This window comes from Dicentrarchus labrax, unplaced genomic scaffold (genome assembly GCF_905237075.1).
Source record: "Dicentrarchus labrax unplaced genomic scaffold, dlabrax2021, whole genome shotgun sequence".
Classification (NCBI taxonomy): Eukaryota; Metazoa; Chordata; class Actinopteri; family Moronidae; genus Dicentrarchus; species Dicentrarchus labrax.
In genome coordinates, this window is record NW_026136718.1 from 8,125,016 (window position 1) to 8,141,625 (window position 16,610).

At 41.1% G+C, this 16,610-nt stretch overlaps 1 protein-coding gene across 2 annotated transcripts in view; it reads left to right on the forward strand.

The window, feature by feature from the left end:
• The window catches only part of ror1 (receptor tyrosine kinase-like orphan receptor 1), a 124,279-nt gene that overhangs the window by 65,593 nt on the left and 42,076 nt on the right, over nucleotides 1-16,610 (forward strand). Inside the window, exon 2 of one of the 2 annotated variants that reach the window (XM_051376171.1) lies at nucleotides 15,340-15,402. The exons of the other annotated variant lie outside the window; for it this stretch is intronic. Coding sequence (XP_051232131.1) covers nucleotides 15,340-15,402 — 63 coding nt within the window. The remainder of the gene's footprint in view (nucleotides 1-15,339; nucleotides 15,403-16,610) is intronic. 2 annotated transcript variants of the gene reach the window in all.

Consider the following 16,610-nt stretch of genomic DNA (forward strand, 5'->3'; position numbering starts at 1 on the left):
CACACCGTTGCACTGGCTGCACATAAAAGGCAGCATACTTTAAATATCTCATATTTGGTTTGTTTGGAACTATGCATCTTAAACTTAACCTTTCGTCTTTGAAAAGTTACTTATGGGTCTTAAATTTTCTAGTTTGACAGCTGAAAAAGCTGAACAGACTCATAGTAGAAACAGCACAAAGAGCTGAATGCATCCGTTATTTTTCAACATGCTGGCAGCCAGAGAACCACCCAGTAATACCACATTTAGTTTCCCATTGTGAAGGCCTTGTGTATATCAAAAAGTGTTGAGGCACTTCATCAATATATCAAGGCCATTCCATACAAAGTGATGACAGGTGCACATTAAGAAATAGTTGTTAGGTACAGCTGGTTTGCAGGTTTTTGTGAAAACTGACTTTCGCCATGCCTCTAAATTTCCTTTCACTCTTTAGTCTCAACTTCAGTCCAGTATTGTAGTGTTTTTGGCTTGAAGGATAATTAAGTCCATACATTTTTCTCTCTCCACGACTTCCATTTGTAACATCAGGAAACCGTTGATTGTACCCCACAAAACAGTATGAAACTGAGATATACTTTTCCTGAATTGAGCAAATGCTCCTGCAACTTTTCTTTCCTTCCCTCTCCCTCCACCTGGCTGTCACATTTTCTGATGTTGAAGGAAAATGAACATACTGTACTGTCTCTTTACAGAACGAAAACACTTAGTGAGAAAGGACTGCGCCCGTCTCCTTTTTAAAATCAGGGAATGACCCGGTGTGTTGGAGTCTGGTGATTGTCAGCAGTGGCTGCTCAGTTCAAAGGCTTCATACTATATAATAATAGGCAGACAGACGGAGCTAACAGAGCCCATCCACCAGATGTGGAGTCTGACACACTCCAGCATCTGTGCTGTCCGTCTGCAGCCTGCAGCTATACAATACACACACTGACAAGCAAGCAACATACATATATGAAGACATGAAACAGTAGAATTAATAGGAAATCTCTACTTCATCATAAAGAGCTTAGTTCTTCATTGCACATCTTTCTCTCGCGCACTTGCTCCCAGTGAACATCTCACAATCTATCAACCTAATATCCAGGGTTTATCCCGTAAATGGTTTCTTCCACCTTAGACATCAGCTCCATGCTTTTCAAAAACCGCTAAGAAACCTGTGAAATCATTCTGACACTGCAGGGCTGTGTGCGTCATTAGGCTCCAACTGTATCATCAAAGGCTTGGATAGAACTGGGAAAATTCCTTCATCTTTGTCCTAAACTCATGATAAATAGTTTTGTTCTCTTACAAACTATGCAGTTACTTTGATCCAAATTATTTCTGTGTCCACATTTGTCACTGCGGATCTCAAATGAGTGGACTTTCAGTAGCCCAGCAGCCCATTTGTCAACCTCTGTTTCTCTCTGCCTTTTGAGGAAGAGGGAGGATTGTTTATGTTAGCTTGAACCAGACCTGAGCCCTTCATGGCTTTATTGCTTTGAAAAGGACCCAGGACACTGCGTAATGTGTACAAAAGAGAGACACTGTTACAGTATATGCTGGTAGGACAGGCTTGGAGAAAAAGGGGATTCCTGCAAAGGTAATGAAGTAAAACTATGCATGGGCGGGTTATTCTTGCACCGAGAAGAGAGAAAAAGTGACACAGCAGAGAAAATGACAGACGATACTGCAATTTGATGAGACATTGTGATCCACCAAATGAAGCGCCACGATAACATCAAGGCCCAACGATATTACTGTAAACATATTCCATATGCTCTCACTGTCTCCACCTCTGTCTCCTTCTTTTCTCCTCTCTGCCTGTCTCGCCCCATCTCTTTTGATTTCCTTTCTTTCTCCTTTTCCTCACTTCTCGTCTCTCTTCCCCCTTCTCTCCTGCCTGCTTGTTGTTTTATTGAGGAATGCTCCACTGAGGAGAGCATTTGATCTTAGTGCTGCTTTGACCTTAAGATGGAGGGAGGGAGGAGGGGTTTAAGGTTGCATGTGTCCCCAATTACACCGTTGAGATGGCAGCATAATTCACTGCTTCACTCGGCGACTGGTGGACGGGAAAGAGACGCCTAATCAAGGCCAGAGTACCCTAACCTGCTGCCAATTCTAACACATACATAGACACTGCACATGCATGACTCTTACACACACACACAGACTCAGGGTTGCTCACGACAAGAGCCTTCACACAGCTCACCACATTTGAAAGCTTATATTGCACGCATTTTGTCGCCCCACCCTTTCTCTTTAACTTCCCTCCACAGCACACTCATGAAAATCAATAATAAATAATAGACATGACACCACACATCACTGACACTTGTGATCTTCTATACGCAAACTAGCTAATGTACCCGTATCAGGAGGAAACCATTCTGGCTTTTAATGTCACCTTTTCCCTCCTATCTATCTCTTATATATATATCCGCCACATCGAATGTGGAGTAACAAAACATTCTTACTACATTTGGCACATGATAACGTCATACAAATAGACTCAAGGCACCAAAATTATATTAATATTTTAACCCCTGTTGGTTGATTGATAGTTGCCAAATGATAACGAAGTTAAACCATTTCTTCCATCTCTGTTGAGGATAAATGAGGAGTAAATGATAATTTGTAATAATAAGTATGTTTAGAAATGCTTTAAATATATTGGCACCCCTTAAAACTTAATATACGTATTGCCTCACAATGATCAAAGTCATTCATTTGTTGACTGACAGGAGAAGCTGCTCTAGAACATGTTTAGCTCCACCGATATGCCAAATGATGCCATTTATAGGTAGCCTAACGTACCTGGAAAAAATAACGATATATGGCATGCCAAATAACGGACTATGCCTCAAATCTGTAGAAAAAAAAGTTAAAAGAAAACAGGCAAAAACAGTCTCAGGTTCAAAGGTCTGGCACACTGATGAGAAGTAGGGAGCAGAAATAACATATGAAGGTGCATAGCAAGCTGTGGGATCCTACTCTCAGAGGGATCTAACAGATTTCATCTCTGCAACCTGGGAGATTCTGAACAGGAAATGAGGTAATACAATAGAGATCTTTGTGCCTGTAGTAGAACTCCTTTAACACCTCGCTCTTCTCTGCGCCGCCATCTGCCTATCCTCCTTTCCATCGTCTGGGGTGGAGGTGGATCAGCTATGAAGTGTGTGTTTGAGAGAACAGGGTTTATGGGAGGTGAGGTGAGACTGTGTTTGGAGAAGCAAGCTGGGATGCTTTACAAGGTGTGCTTAGTCAGCCCCCGCACCAGTCATCTGGTGAAATGAGATGGAAATTACAACAAACTTTGGAAATGTGAGAAAAACTGTGATCATCTTTGTCTCTTGTGGCAAATTTCATGTCTCTTTCTGGCACTCTTATTTTTGACCTATTTCTGTATTTCGTGCACTTTAATAATATCCAGGCCTTCTAATCCCTCAACCATCCCCACCCCCTCTACTTTTACAAATGTCTCTGTCTTCAGTCCACAAAGAGGACTTTGGGTGGAAGAGTTTTCATAATCAGCACACAGTTGCAGCCAATGAAAAACTACGTCCAATAAAGTGAGATCAGGCGTGATGTTCCACCCACCACCGTTATTTGTTTTGAACTGTGAGGCCTCCTGCATCATTAATTATCTCCATAATAAATTGTTTTTGGAGCAAATGATAAATAATGACTCTAGATTATTTACCTTGTGGGGTTAAGTAGAAAACTGCAGAATGGGTATGTGTATTTAAGTCTGTTAGGCAATTTATCAACATACTTTTTAAAAATCTTCCATTCTGCTCCTATTCAGCAAGTTTCCCACATCAAGTTTACCTTGTATCATCTCCAAAAGTTTTTATCAGCTACATCTGCATGACATTTCTCCTTCTCCTTTACTGTTTTGTTCCTGTTTTACATATTGTTGCCATCTTTTTTTCAAAACTGAGGCAGATCCAGAGCAGGTGTCCCCCTATCCTCTTCAGCCCCCCCCCTCTTCCTGACATTAGAGATGGGTCGAAGGGGAATTGGAAATCAGGGCGTGTGTCTCTACAGCACACACAAAGTGTATACACACACACAAACACTTTTGGTCCATCTGGTTCTTCACTTATGAGGGCAGAAGGTAAATTTCATTATAAGAGAATCCCTTTTGACAAATCCTTCCCATTAAGGGAGGCTTTTGGGCCGCTGAACAACCTAAATCCTCCCTCACATGCGTTAAAAGCAATATTCTTTTTCAGTTTTTGCTACTTATTTATGTTTAATTCACTATTTTAGTGTAATCAGAAAATTGGATACTTTTTTTTTACACTTTTGAGGGAATAAAAAGGGCTGATTGACAGAGCTGGACCCCCACTCTTGACAGTCAAAATTACATTATGTTTCCAATTTACCAAGCAAATTTCATACACATTTTCCTTGGAAAGTGGAAACATATTGTGTAAGGGTTTTTTTCTCTGGTCGCAATAATGTTCTAGTATTTTTAAAATATATTTTACAAACTCAGTTTTGAGTCAAAATGTAGGTTGTATGCCAACACTGTAACCTTTATTGTAGAGGGCAGGTCATTAAATGGAGTGAAGAGCTAGTTTTGCATGAGACTTTTTTATGAGAAATAAAGAAAATACCCTCTGAAGTGGCTTTTGTTTTTTTATTGGCCTGTATTATTTTTACTTGATTGCATAATTTTTTATAGATGCCAGTGTTGTATGTAGTTACTGTACCTGTTACTGTCCAGCTGTTCAGAATTGACACAATAGGGGAGTTTTTCTTGTGTTTCAGCCGTTGATTAAGATTCATGAGTCGTGTAAAACTGGAATTGTATTCTGAACTGCAGTCACAGCATTGCTGTAATACTAGACTGCTATTATTTTTTCAGGAGACCAATATTTCACCACTGAATGAAACCACTTTGTGTTGTTAGACACAATGGTAAATGACTCATTGTAGGAGGCTGGCAAACATTGCAGATGAATCGGAGTTACTTCAGATCTACTATCACCAGTATAGTTTAATATCCATTTTTTTACTTTTTAACATTAACCACACAAGCTAGACTAGAGGGTTTCTTTTGTCTGACAGATCTTCACAAAATGTATTGATTATCTCGGATCATAGGACCGTAGGGGAGACAGGCTTTTTTCTCATGCTTATATTACAGATTCATCACTACACAACATTACATGGACATAAGTGTATATACACACGTACAATATGTTCATTTACTATGTTAATACATTTTTGAACTTGAATATCTTTAATGAATACCATCAACTTGTTAATACAATTGTCCACCAGTGTTTGTATATGTTGAATCATACTTTATCTCTCTTCTGAAATGTATGTGAAATCTGTATTTGTGGTTCACTGTGTGGAAATTCAGTCCAATTCCCTGGCTCTAAGTAATTTTTTCTGCAGTAGCGGAAAGTGTTTTGGATGCTGACAGTGTGGGTTTGTCTCTGGCTTGTTTTCAGCTCTGTCTTTTAGGACACAAAACTCTCACTTCTCCTTCCCACCACTCATCTCTCCCATCTTCTTTTTCTCTCTTCTATCCTTCTGTCTTCCTCATTAGCCGGCTACCTTTTCCTCTAAACAAGTGGAGGAATGCTGGTGCTTATTTTTTTAACCTGGGACGAGGAGAGGTTCCCATAGAGCATCGGCTTTGATTGACAAGGGAAGCGTGCTGGAATGGCTCAGAGGTTCTCTGTGTGCCTCAGAGTCTCGCTGTTGGCAGCCCAGACTTGGTCTCTAATACAGAGCTGGAAAACCAAAGAATAAGAATAACACGTTTTTACTGGAATGAATATTTTTTGCATGCATGGAGTTTCTTTTTTGCTTTCATCTCTCTCCCTCTTTGTCTCTACAGTACATCTCCCTGTCTCTTATTTATTCCACTGCTTGCTCTGTGTTCGTCTCTATTTCAATGTCTTCCTCTCTCCCGGTCTAACTTTCTCTCTGGCCTGGAGTCAGATTTCTTGTGGCTGAGTCTGTCCTACAGCATCAGTCACAGAGAGCTGACTAAGAGTCTTGAGTTGATGGCGACACGATGTCTCACACCCAGTTTCCCAGAAGCATCCCTACGTTATTTAGCACAGTTTATCGGTGCAGTCGGAAGCCAGCAATCAGTGACCCGTGTTAAACATCAAGTCAGTCAGTTTAATAAGCACAGTGGTAGTAAAAAGAAAATGTGCAAACCACAACGGTTCTATGAATGGAGTTCTTTGTGGAAAACCTCTACAGAGCTTAAACACTTTGATAACTTGTTTTATTTATATGATTTATTGTACACTTATCTTAATTGTGTTTGGAAAGAGAAATATGCAGATTGAATGGGACTTTATTCATGCAGCCATATAACCTGATTGAACACAGACCAGCAGCATTCTGGCTAATAATGTTTTCCAAATTACACCATCACCGTGCTTGACGTGTCATTTAAATCAGATTTTCTCAACTAGAGATGGTCACGCTCTGTGTTTCGTTAATAGTGCCTGGCCTAAATATTCCCATTGACTTAAGCTGGCCTGCCAACACTTTTCAGTCATTATACGTCCTGCAGACGAGACGTGATTCAGCTTGGTGAGTGAGGAAATACCAACAGACGTAAAGAATGGTTTTGGAATGGCGCCCAGCTGAACTGTAGTCACATGATGTCTAAATCCGAATCACGTTTGAAATTCAGCAGCATTATCCTGGCGTTCCCAGATTCCATCTGCTGGGGCCTCTCCTTTTGAATTTGTTATCCTTGAGGAATCTGGGAATGCTGGCAGTGAGCTTATGGAGTGTGTACATGTCCCTGGCTGCACCTGAGCAGACACACACACACACACACACACACACACACTCTACAACACACAAGCACAAGCAGGCATGCAACATGGCATCTGTCTTATTCACACCATTCACACTATTTACTGAAAAGTCACGTACAAAAAGCCAAGTAAGATGACTGTATTCATGTCCCACACACAGACAGCCTGACTGACTGACTAGGTTTTAAATCTTCCATTCCACACCTGACCCATGACACACACACACACACACGCACGCAGGACTCAACACGGACATAACGTTAATGTGCGCCATGTTCAGATCATTAAACGCTATGCTCATTCTGCACATACACTTAGTAGCACATCCTCTGCAATAAAGTGACCCACTAACATGCAGGTGTGATGACTCTATTCACATTCCACAGACAGATGAACGGGACAGACGGCTACCTCTGCACATTACGTCAAGGTCTCAGGGCTCAGTCTATCTGCTTGGAAGCGATCAGGTTTTCCAGAAAGCTGAGCGTTTGCGCACACACGTGTGCGCGTGCACACACACACACACACACACACACACACACACACACACACACACACACACACACACACACACACACACACTTGTACTGGACCTGTCAGGTGAAAACAGATGAGCTGCACAGTAGGTGGTAACATGCTTGTGCACATTCCTCACTAGTCTGCTTACACCACTGGTAACCGGAGACGAGGAGAGCCTCACCCAAAATGGGCTAACCAGGCCTTATACATCAGCGTGGTTTCCATTGCAGAGCCTCTCAGGGACGGTCCGGGCTTGTGCATCAGCATGTTTAACCTATGAGGCCAAATGTAGTTCTATAGGGCCAAAGAGGATAAGGCAGTGCTTCTGTAACGCCAGCAGCACAGCATGAAGTTACTCCAAGAGCAAAGTTTCTGTCATGACAAAACAGACAAAAATGTGAAAGATGGACTATAGCTTTATATAAACTAAGATTCATTGCATAGGCAGCCTTTTCCTGCAGAGGAAATGTGTGAAATTACCTTCACTGTACATAAATCCGAACAAACCCAATAGACTTAAATTCATTCCCAAGCTCCAGCCCTCTGTGTCCAGTTTACATGCTGTGTTTGCGTGGGTTTCCTTGGCACTCTCAGGTTTCCTCCCATATTTCAAAGACATGCAAGTAGTCTGGTGGACTGGAAACTTTAATTTGCCCGTGGGTGCAAATGTGTGATTGGACCTGACCAGTAAAAAAGGCTAGCAGTTATTGAGTTGTCAGCTAAACATATATGGGTGAAATAAATATCACAATATTATCAGGAATATTTTCCTTGCTGGGAATCATTACTTTATACAAACATTTCTGTAAAAATGAATAAATAAGATGATACAATCACTTTATTATATTATTCTACTGAAAGTCCAGCCCTAATGTCATTTAATTAAGATCTTAGTAAGGGTATAAAGGTAGCATTCATGCAGTTTTGGATCATCATGATACTTATATTTACAGTACACAGTATGATCTGGCATGGGTACTGTACACTGCCCAATTCGGCCTTGTGAGGGAGAGACGCTACTATAGGGTTTCAGTGCAAATAGTGGGAGGCCCTTCCCCCCCATTTGTGTTACATGTGGTTTGACAGAGTTGTGGTGGAGACTGAGGGATGAAGTTAAACTACAGGTTTAGATTCAAACTACAACTGATATCTCTGTGGACGTTCTCATTTTGCTTGTCACTTCTAGAGAGGTCAGAGGTCAGAGTCTGCTGCATCCCAGGAGGTTGTAAGGATTCAGTTTCTTTCTTAAGGATGTCACCCTGCTGTCCACTCGGCCATGCTCCTGTGGACTGAGGAATGCTGGGTAGTGACAGTTGTCAGTATGAGCCTGATGCTGTGAGATAATTTTCAGTAAAGTGACAAGCTGCTGTTTGAAGGAACCTTCTCAGCACTTGGTTGGTCTGTGTCAGCTTTTAACTTATTCTCGGTGTACTCAAGTTTCCTCTGAAGTCACTCTGCAGCAGTTTAGAAACGCTCTGAAGTGGCTGGGAGTTGAGATTTAATGTTTGATAGGTTTACAGCCTCATATTCAAATCAGTGTAAAATAAAGTTATGTTTTTGCAAAGCTAAGATTTCAATAGGTTTACTCACTCCCTCAAAATGCCAGTCTCTGGGCTGAGTCTCCAGAAAGCACGTACACCTCAGTCGAGCTCCATAATATTTCAAAAAAAGGTTTTAAAAAAACAGGCACTTGTAGCTTGTTTTACCCAAAGAGTCAAAAGTTTCCTCCAACATTTATTGAGAGTTTGTGGTCAAGCCAAACTGTAATTCCAAATGCAACACAGCTTTCACAAACATGTAGTATAGGTTGCATAAAACATCCTCACTGCTCAGCTCTGTGATTGTTGGAGGGAAAGCAAAAGTTTTGACTTTTTTTTAAAAAGTAGTTTTTTTCATGTTAGAGCAAATGTCTGTTGCAACTTGAGCTCTTTCTTTCTCTTGTTGTCTATTGTTCTGATCCAAAAAGAGCCCTGTCAGACAGCCTCCTGTCATCTACCCTGCTCACATCTCTCTCCCCCACTCAGCCCTCCTGCCCCTCTCTCTCTCTCTCTCTCACACACCCCTTTCTGTGGTCTTATAAGGTTACAGAGTAGAACTTTCTGAGGCGATGCAGGAGTGTGTGTGCGTGTGCGTGTGTGTGTGTGTGCGTGTGCGTGTGCGTGTGTGTGTGTGTGTGTGTATATGTGTGTTAGTGAATCTTGTGTTCTTTGGTCCATGATGTCCTCAGGTGAACACTCAGTCCCTGAACTGGGTCTGCTTTTATTCCTCTTTATGCTCCAGTTGAGCCTGGGAACAAACACCTGCATGCACACACGCAGGTGCAGCTATACAAGCACACACACATGCACATATGCAGTCTAGATAGTGTACTAGACTGTATTTACAGTCAGCCATTTTTAGAGACAGGCCTCATTATCCTGTTTGTAGTTCTTCTGTCTTGTCCCCTCTGTCTCTCTTTAAATTATAATTTCATGTTATTTAAATAAAAAATGTACTTACCAGGTTGGGAACAAGAAACACTGCAAAAAATACAACAGTGCAGACAGTCACACACTTTTTAAACAAAACCCCCAAATTTAGTTGGAAGAGAAAACAAACGCACACAGTAATGTTATTTTCCAAACTCTCAACAGTATGATGTACATCCACTACAGTTTACAAACTGACTTCCAGGTCCAGTTTTGATCTACTTGGCATAGTTGTGCACACACAACATTTTCTTGTGATTAATCTGCTTGATCTCGTGGCCTGTTTACAACATGTCAAATTGTCAAAATGCTTGCATTTCTTGTTACAGCGTTGTTGCCGTGGTCCTAGATCTCAGCAGTTATTTTGGCAAATGTAATGTTATCAGTTATCAAGTTGTAATAAACTGTTTCAGTCACTAGAATGACTATTTATCTATTTTTTTTCCATGTCTCCTCCTTCCCTGTCGCTGGCCATCAGTCCCTTGACTTTGTAATGCCAATGAATGACCAGTGTAACAGTTATTTACATCTGACACATTGACAGGGAATAAACACACCGGCCAACACAAACCTGCACTCTGCCTGGTGGGACAGAAGCCCAATTCTTAAAAAGCAGATTTTACGAGCGCCTTCACTCTGGTTTTATTATGAAGTTTCTCTTTTATTTTCTCTCTTGCTGTCTTTTTTTTCTACACTCTCACATTTTCCAAGTCTTCTTCCCTCCATTTATCTCCAAGTCCTCTATTCTCCTTTTCTTCTCTCCGTCACTCTTTTTTTCCTCTTCCTTTTGGCATGAAAAATCTTTATTTTCTCAAATCCCTGTCCTTTCGCCAAGACTGTAACTTTCCGCTCGTTTTCCAATCTCAAACCTAATTGTGCTAATAATTCATTAAGGCAGTTTGAGCCCTACATGGTGCTTAGTCTGGTTCTGGATGCAGGCCACAGTCGGACATTAGCTTCTTATTTCACTCTTCTCGTTGTCTGTAACTGTATAGTTTGGTATACAAGACGAATAGATGTTCACTTTAACTGCTTCCTTTAGATAAGCAGGCAGGAGGGAAGTGAGACAGTGTTTCTTGTAAAATCCGAACAGGATTGTGAGGAGATCTTTTTCAGTAGAAGCACATGAACTTAGAAAACAAAAAGAAGAGAGAGTTGGGATATAAAAAGAGAGAAAGAAACTTGCTGAACAGAAAGAGAGATCTGATGAAGACAAATTGAAGAAGGAAATGATTATCATTCCTGATTTTTCCTCATCTACTGTAAGCATATGTATCTTTCACCTCTTTAAGACAGAAATATGACATAGCTATATTGTGAAAATGGTTGGTTTGCTGTTCTTCCAGATAACCCCATAGTTAGGTCAGTTTTCCAGTTAATAGGGAAGGAAGAGGACCTTGGGAGAGGCCCTAATAACAGAGCGGGAGAGCTCATACATCAGTCTCACTCACCACACCAACCAGCCTGGCTCCAAACACAGCCCCCCAGACCATATAACAGCATATTAGTTGCAACGTATAACCGCTCAAATTGAACATTTCTGATATGGTTCAGTGTTACCCTCTGAGGCTGCCTCTTTCTCACTTTCTTCTGCTTTACTCTACTTTAGGCCTCAGAGGCCTCATTCCCATGCCTTGAAGTTTGAAGTTCTGCACTAATTCCCATATGCTGCTGTCACAGTAAAGTCACACCAAATTCTCAGAGCTTTATAGGGGTTAAGCCTATGTCCCTATATGATTTTTATCATCACTAGTCAAATACAGCTGGATGAGGATCACAGGCTGTTCTCATGGAACTTTCTGTGTGGAGATTTGATGTCTGGACTTCTCAAAGGCACCTTCATGTTAACCATTCACTGTATATTTTTGCCACTAGGATGGCAATTGAGTGGCACTCAGTTGCAAATGAAAGAAGAGGTTCCAAAACTTTCAGTTGTATGAAATATGCACTACCAGCCAAGAAGGGAAAGTGATACTATAATAAAGCTTGTCAGACATCCAGATTTTTGATGTGTGTTCACTGCCATACCAAAATGGCCTCTGAAGTTTTAACATATCACTGCTGACATGCTATGGAAATATGTGCACTGCTTTGTGATCCAGGTTATATTGCTTCTCTTTGAAGGTACTTAAAAGGAAATTAGGGTTTCTAACAGTTGAGATAATCGTCATTTTAATAAAAACCAATGGGCAGAGATGGTATCAGTGGACAAATAGTTCTGGGAGACTGACTTGTGGCTGTTCCAAACGGAAGGGCTGTGAAATGGTAGACAACCAGCTAAAAGGTAGTTTGGCTCTTGGCTGGAGAGACAGCACGAAGCAGACTTCAACTGATACAGATAAATTCTTTGAGAGATGGCATGAAATGGGGATTTTAGGAGGCGCTGTAGGTGTGCACCCCATGCATATGACGGCAGTAATGTTATCAACAGCCAATTACAAAAAGTGGGGGGCACATTGAGATGTAAAGTAGACTTGGTACAGTCGACCTGATTAAGTTGGAATAATGCACTTTTCTAACAGTGTTTTAGACAAGTTTAGCCTGTTTAAATAATCTTCCAGGGTTACTTCCAATAGGTTCTTTGTCTGATCCCTTTCAAAATAACCCATGTTACAAAAACATCCATATGGCTGTTTTCTGATTTGCTTCCTCAACTAAGGCAATTAAAACTGCTTGGGAGAGGTTGTAGTCATCGTTAAAAAAATAGACCAATGTTGACTCTGGATTGGAAATAAGATGCAGTTAAAGTTTCTTCCTTCTACATATTATCATTAAAACCTTTGATCCTTTTCAATGACTCATACTGGCAGACCAGCATCCCTAATACACATTCCAGTTAAAATATGGGAGGCCATCAGAATTAGGTTCATGATCCAATCAGGGGCCCGAACCACAGCAGCAAGAACCATTGATCTGAACTGTCACAGGCACTGTGAAGTTGCCTATTTTTAGGCCCTCATTAACAAATGGGCGTAATACAATTGCTTCCCTCTGTTACTGAGAAACATTAGAAAGCTAATCTCAAAATTACTCTGCAAATCATCCTAGATATTCCAGATGATTGTCTCAATGAAAGAGAACTAACAGATGTGCCCTAAATAGAGGAGATATAAAGTGGAAGAAAGAGAGAGAGAGAAATAGAAGAAAAATGTGTGAATGTGAACATTTTGTCTAGTTGAACAAATGTCTTATCTGCAAAAGCAATGTCAATGAAATCTCACGCACTGCTTTTTGTTCCTGAAAATACCAGTTTCTTTTACAAAATGATGCTGCTGTGCCTGCACCATATTGTTTTTAGAAACCTCCTCATTGTACACCTTTCCCTCTTCTCTCCTCCTTCCCCTTCCCTTGTATTCCCATGTCCAGACCCTCTATTGAACTCTCACCTGGCTGCACTTGGCTAGCTTTGTGTTAGTGAAGCTAGTGAGCTGCAACGTTTCTTCTCCTCTGTCCTTTGTAAACCACAGAGCTCTGTGTTTCTATCCACCCAGAACACAGAGAGAGTTCAGACTCACCTTAGGCTCACCATGAAACCGTGTCATGTTAGGAGCCTCAAGAAACAAACCAGCAAGTCATTTTGGGTCCAGTAACACAGCTCAAAAGCATAAGAAAAGCAAAGGATGAAGTGTTTCTCAAGAGGGGATAAGAATCTAGCCAACCGAGATTATCGGTTATTGTTTTGAAAATCAGCTTAATGAAGAGATAACGTAATGAACACAGGCCTATCTTTACCGCATATCAACCCTCAAGTGTTGCTTCTTATCTGTAACAGTCTTCTCTATAACTCATAAAACTGCCAGCTGCTTGTTGTGAGCCTATTGCCGAGCCTCCAGACTCTCTCACTAACAGGTGCAGAGGCCCAAAGCGCTGCTCATTAACACAGCTCATTTCACAGGCATCACCACAAAGGCGTTACCATCCTGACACAGCACGTGTGAAACAACACATTATCACCCAATTAGTATGAGCCGGTGTCAGGCGCCTGTTTGACTGCAGACTTTCTCTCCTCTCTCTCTCTCTCCCCCCCCAACAATAATGTTTTTAAGTTGTAAATTCATTCAAGATACTTTTATCGAGTTCTTTTTAAATTTGGTGCTGAAGGTTTGGTTTGCAGATAAGTGTGTGTGTGTGTGTGTGTGTGTGTGTGTGTGTGTGTGTGTGTGTGTGTGTGTGTGTGTGTGTTGGTGTGTTTGTGTGTGTGTATACAATTGTATACAATTGTATCAGTGCACATGCTTGTGTTTTTTGCATGATTGTGAATGTACGATGCCTGCCCTCAGTTGGCTGGCAGCCATTTGCTCATTCATCATGTTAAACTATCCCAGCCTGCACTCTCTCTCTCTCCTTCTCTCTCTCACACACACACACACACACACACACACGCACACACTGTGTCAGCCTGAGAAGCAGAACTCATTGTAATCATGGGGTAATGTAGGTGTGTTGAGGTTTTTGTCAGTTGTCTGCTGTCCAAAGAATCAGCAAAGATAAAACTGTTTCAGGTTCCATCCTTGTCAGTCCTGCAAGTTTAAGTCCTGCTCAGGCTTTTTCACAGGAATCACCTCATGACCTGTGGCAGTGCACACTGAAGCCCATTTTCTGCCTCTCCTCTCCTGTAATGAAAAGCAGAGGGCTGCTCTGTCGTCAGCTGGTAATAATGCAGCATTAGGTCCACATGGCTCGCTGATAGGCTCCCTGTTATACATTCAAACCTTTGATCTACACTAGCAAATGTTCAATGCTATCATCAGTGTTGTTTTACATTTAAGATGGAAACAAAAAAAAAAACAATGCGTGCGTGTATGTGTGTCTGTAAGCAGTCTTTTACATAGCAAAGTGGCTACCACATTGTGATTGTTTACTTCATTAATAATATGATTAAAACAGCATGAGCCAATACTCAGATGTTTGTTTTGTTGTTTGACTTCGTTGAACTTCCATGAAAGATTATAGCCTATTTCTTGTTGTTTTAAATTTAGGAGCATCACATTGGGTGGGACCAGTGTGTCTATTTAAAGTGATGCTCTCACATAGTGAGGCTTCTGGATGAGTTTAGCTTTTTTATTTAAATTTAATGTACTCTTAGATTGATTGTTTTCTCTTGATGCCACTATACTGGTGCACAACAAAGTATTTCATTTCCTGAGGAATGTTTTCACGGATTGGTTTTGGAGTCAGAGTAGACAACAACTTCTTCTGTTTGTTTGTTTGTTTCATTTGGTTGTCCCCCCTGTATGTCACAGGACACTATCATAAAGTTGGACCTTCCTTAGACTCCATCTTAGCCCCACTGGGCAACTTTAGGTTCTTTGAGCAGTGGTAGGCTCTGGCAGCATGTTTTTCAAAGTTCAGTTCAAAATAAATGGCATCCTGCCGCATTTCCAGTATTTTACTCTGTATCTGTGAAGAGGGCTGAAGCTCAGAGTTTGTCATTTTTTCACTCACTCTTCCACATTTATTCTAATTGCAGGGTTCACGATCCATCTAGTGAAATAGCAATGGAAAAAATGGAAGGGCCCAACAGTAAGAAATATGCTAATAGTCTTCTCCATTTCCTTTGTTTACAGGGTCTGAGTTTCCCCAAGACCCCAGTGTGCTAGCTACCACTTCATGGAACACCTCTAGTGATGGTAAATGCACACACATAAACACACACACACACACACACACACACACACACACACACACACACACACACACACACACACACACACACACACACACACACACACTAAAACCAGGGCTCTATTTCAACACATCCTGAACAGACTTATTTTCAGCAAACCTCTAATAGCTGTGAATACATCTGTTACAAGCAATACATGATCATATGTTCATAATGCAATCAACACATGGTACACTGAACTATACTATACCATGTGCTGACTAAAATTCTATTCAATGATGTGTTAAACACATCCTCTGTGAGTGGTCACCTTCAGCAACCCTGACAACACCCATTGTCCCAGTGTAAGCCACTATGGAGGATAATTGATGGAACAAATTACACATTGATCTACTCAGCATGTGGGAATACAGCCACAGGTGCACTGCATTTCCCTTGTTTCCACTGACCTACTTTTAGTTCTCCTTTAAGCAAAAGCCTCCAGTGCTGCCACTACATTTTATAAACCTTTGCTCCATATATTCATCGAAGTATCATCCAGCTTGACTTCATTTTCATTTTGCTCAGTTTGTCTCCTGCCAGGCATCCCCATCCCATACAGCAAGTATGAAATGTGTGGATGTGAAGTGGAAATCAAGAGCTGTAGACTCTAGACAAGACATAAATGGTAACTGAGCTGTAGTAGTCACATCATTTTTATAAGACAGAGAAGCCACACTTCTTGTCTTCTATTTAAGGTAGAAATGTCCGTAATTTCCCCTAAATGCCCCCATCACTGATGTGCTTGATTGTATCTTGTGGACACCTTGCATACATGTCTAAGTTTGTTAGTTCAAATCAAATATATCAGCTAGTGTTGTACATGAAAGAGAGAGCTGCCAAGTCAGAGAGGATCCTGCACTGCACCAATGTTCTCAAGATCTCCAGGAGTTTCACAGTCCAACAATGGCTTATACATCTGACAGGCTTGTAGAAAACAAACCTTTCAGCAAGTCAGATTTAACATACTTTCCACCTGGTCTAAAACCCCAAGAAAATTGACTTGAGACGAAAATGCCTTAAAGTCTCCTCGGTTTTCCCACATAGACTTGGTCAGCATATTCCTTCCTTTCCTTTATCAGTAAGGATTCTTGCCAGTTTATTAAAATTATGTATTTTGTGGTGAGGATGGTCCCGTTTCCTGGAGCTGTCCAGGTTTAGATCAGCAGCTCC